The 3,399-nt window shown below is 44.8% G+C and overlaps 1 protein-coding gene across 1 annotated transcript in view; it reads left to right on the top strand.

Moving 5' to 3' along the window:
• LOC123039708 (aspartate--tRNA ligase 1, cytoplasmic) overlaps window positions 1–3,080 on the top strand; it is a 5,357-nt gene extending 2,277 nt beyond the window's left edge. The window contains exons 4-11 of the mRNA XM_044462755.1: window positions 502–789; window positions 880–990; window positions 1,080–1,133; window positions 1,217–1,296; window positions 1,429–1,553; window positions 1,653–1,767; window positions 1,848–2,023; window positions 2,847–3,080. Coding sequence (XP_044318690.1) covers window positions 502–789; window positions 880–990; window positions 1,080–1,133; window positions 1,217–1,296; window positions 1,429–1,553; window positions 1,653–1,767; window positions 1,848–1,974 — 900 coding nt within the window. The 3' untranslated portion in view covers window positions 1,975–2,023; window positions 2,847–3,080. The remainder of the gene's footprint in view (window positions 1–501; window positions 790–879; window positions 991–1,079; window positions 1,134–1,216; window positions 1,297–1,428; window positions 1,554–1,652; window positions 1,768–1,847; window positions 2,024–2,846) is intronic.
• Window positions 3,081–3,399: the final 319 nt, after the last annotated feature.

Raw genomic sequence — 3,399 nt, forward strand, 5'->3', positions numbered from 1 at the left:
CCCGGCGCCGCTCCTCCACCAACCCCCTCGACACCGCCGCACTTGTACCCCCCCTGTCATGGAAACCCCCTCTGCTAACCACCCCTTGTGGAATACTTTTTTTCTTGTTGCGGGGGACCCCTTGTTGAATGCATGGTATAAGTTTCTGCTTTCAAATGAATCTTCAGCAGCTGTAATTTATTTAGCTCGAATTTGCATTGCTTGGCAATTCCCACTTTGCGTTCTGCATTCGGGAGTTCCTGATTCAGCGTATGTAGATGTCATGTGCAAAAGTAGCCTGTGAAACTGACTTTTGAACAGTTTTTGGTGACCTCAACATAGCAGCTTAATGCCTACAAAATGTACTAGATTTGATTCTGTTAATCTACTACAAAATGGACCAGGAAGGCTCATCTATTGGCTTTCCATCAATATTACTCCTATGTATTTCTTACAATTGTGAGCACAAATACATGTAAAAGTATACTGCTAGTATTGATTTATCTGTTGGAACGCATGCAGCATTTCATGCAGTTTATGATCAAAGGGGGATTCATGTGTACCCATACCCCCAAAATTACTGGAGTTAGTGAGGGAGGATCAGCGGTCTTTAAGGTGAACTACTTCAAAGAACAAGCGTCCCTGGCACAGTCACCCCAACTCTATAAACAAATGCTTATCAACGGAGGAATAAACCGAGTGTTTGAGGTCGGTCCTGTTTATCGCGCAGAAGATTCAAATACTCACAGGCATCTTTGCGAATACATAGGTCTTCATGCAGAGATGCAAATCAAGGAGCATTATTTTGAGGTAATTATTCCAGAAAGAAATGTTGTTATTACACCCTTTAAAAATTGCTGCTGGCAGTACTGACACTAGTGTACTACTACTAAATTACAGGTTATAGATTTCGTTGATGCGCTGTTTGTTGACTTATTTGATCACCTGGCCAAAAACTGTTCAGAGATGCTGGACATAATACAAGAACAATACCCCTGTGAAAGACTGAAGGTAAACTTAAATTTTATTTTTATTCTTTTTGTACTAGTAGTATGTTCATATGTCAAATTAGTGTGCTGAATTGTGTCTTATCATCGCAGTACCTTCAGCAAAATGTGAGGCTCAAATACTCCGATGGAATCAAAATGTTACAAGTGCGTTATTGTTCCAACCATTAAATTTTATGGTTTGTCATGTCGGATATTGTATTTACAGTTTGTGGGTCTGACATGTGCAGGAATCGGGTTTTCCAATCCAAGAGCCACAAGACTTAAACAATAAGGCGGAGCTAATGCTAGGGAAACTCGTCCTTGAGAAGTTGTTTTGTCCCAAACTTATTCTTTTCTGTGCTGACCTTGGATTAGGATTATCATTTTTTTGTTTGTTTTGCAATGTGATGTACTGTGTACCCGCAATATGCAGTTCGTCTGATCAACTTTTGCAACATAGGTACAAAACAGATTTCTTCATATTGTACGAGTTTCCATTGGCAGTCAGACCATTTTACACAATGCCGTCCGGGCAAGAGCGTAATCCTGGTAGTTACAGTAATTCCTTCGATGCTTACATTAGAGGTATGCCCTTTTGGATTCTTATATGGAAAAGGGATATGCAGGTGTTTCTTATTTGATAATTGTACTGAGTTGCTTTGTCATCGTTTTTGTTTCTTGAAGGCCAAGAAGTCCTTTCAGGTTCTCAGAGGATCCACAATAAGTCGTTGCTGATTAAAAGGATAGATGAGCGGGGATATATCAAAGCAATCTTTCAGCAGTTCACGGATACTTTCGGGTATGTGCCTTCTACTACTAGTAGTTCAACTCCTCGTTATGGATAATTATAAATTATATATTCTCTGCATTCTCTTGTAGGTGCGGAGCACCACCGAGAGGAGGTTTCGGAGCTGGACTCGAGCGGCTTGTGATGCTTTACTTAGGAGTGCCGGATATTAGAATTGCTTCACTTTTTCCGCGTGACCCTGGCCGCCTGGTTCCCTGATTAATTGTATTATAATTCCTTTAGTCTTTTTCAGTGCCGGATATTACAATTGGGATGCGTTTGGATGTCGGGATATCCCTCTATGGGACAGGGATAGCCGTTTTTATATGGATAGCAGTCGTTTGGTTCATGGGCGAGTATGGATAGGGATGGCCGGATGCTCGGAATATTCGTCCAAAATCAGGCTCCGCGTGTCCGCGAAAATCTGGCGGATATGGGCATCCCGACCGCGTCGCGTGAACACAACCTTATCTATTTTCCCCTTTCCATCTCTCTTCTCTCCCGTGGCAGCAAATCGAAGCCCGGCAACGACGGTGGGTGTGCATCGGCGGCGGGAGATCGAAGCTCGACGAAGACGGTGAGTGCGCACCTTATCTTGCCGGCCCTGCTTCTCTCCGTGAGCAGAGGTCATGGCGGCGGCGGAAAACAGCTGGGTGCCGCGCGGCCGTCGTAGCCCTGCAGATGGCGGATCCGCCCTGCTTCAATCCGGCCAGTGCGCGTATTGTGCGCTCCGTGCGCGGGTGCTGCGCGTGCTGCACCAGCCCTGCTTCTCTCCGGCAGGTGCGTGTGCTCTGCGCCCCGTGCGCGGGAGCTGCGCGTGCATCGCCGGCCATGCTAGCTGCCTGCTACGCGTGCAGCACTGGCCTTGCTAGCTGCTAGCTGCGCAGCGCCGGCCGCAGCAGCTCAGGTCAAAGGCGACAGGGAAGTCGGGGACTACTACATCTCCTTCCTATCCATTATTCATCCTTCGAACCAAACAAAACTTAGGCTAATCTTATCCACCCAACCAAACAGAAAAAATGACTACCCATATCCAGCTGGATAGGGATACCCATAACCACCCTAACATGTCCCTCTAACCAAACACATCCTTGATTCAGCGCCTGGCTCTCTCTGTAGTTACCTTAGTCTTTTTCAGTGCCGTTGCTTCACTTTTTCGGTGCGACCCTAAGTGCCTGTCTCCCTGAGGCCTTGTTTGGTTGTAGGGGAACCAACCCCCTAGTGGAATTAATCCCTTGTCACCCAATCCCTGTGGGGGTTGATCCCCATCAAATCCTGCCATGTATCCTTTATTTGGTTAATTATAATCCCCGTCACCCCTGTCATTCAACGGTTGCATTTAAAGTAGGATTATTTGAACTGATCATAGAATACATTTTGAAACTGATCATCCAAGTATTATCATACCATGTGATGATTCAAATTCCATAAATATAGCAGAAGTTTTAAGACCTTTCACAAGTATATCAGTAGTTTTAAGCATTCGGGACATTTGATGAGATATTTCACAAGAACTAACTAGTGGCAGAATTCAAATAATCACTGTGCACAATTTGACCACAACAAAACAAACAACTAGTCACCATAAAAAACTGTCGGAAGTTCAATTCCAACAACATAGAACTAGCTTCCCACATACGAGAA

This window comes from Triticum aestivum, chromosome 1A (genome assembly GCF_018294505.1).
Source record: "Triticum aestivum cultivar Chinese Spring chromosome 1A, IWGSC CS RefSeq v2.1, whole genome shotgun sequence".
Taxonomy (NCBI): domain Eukaryota; kingdom Viridiplantae; phylum Streptophyta; class Magnoliopsida; order Poales; family Poaceae; genus Triticum; species Triticum aestivum.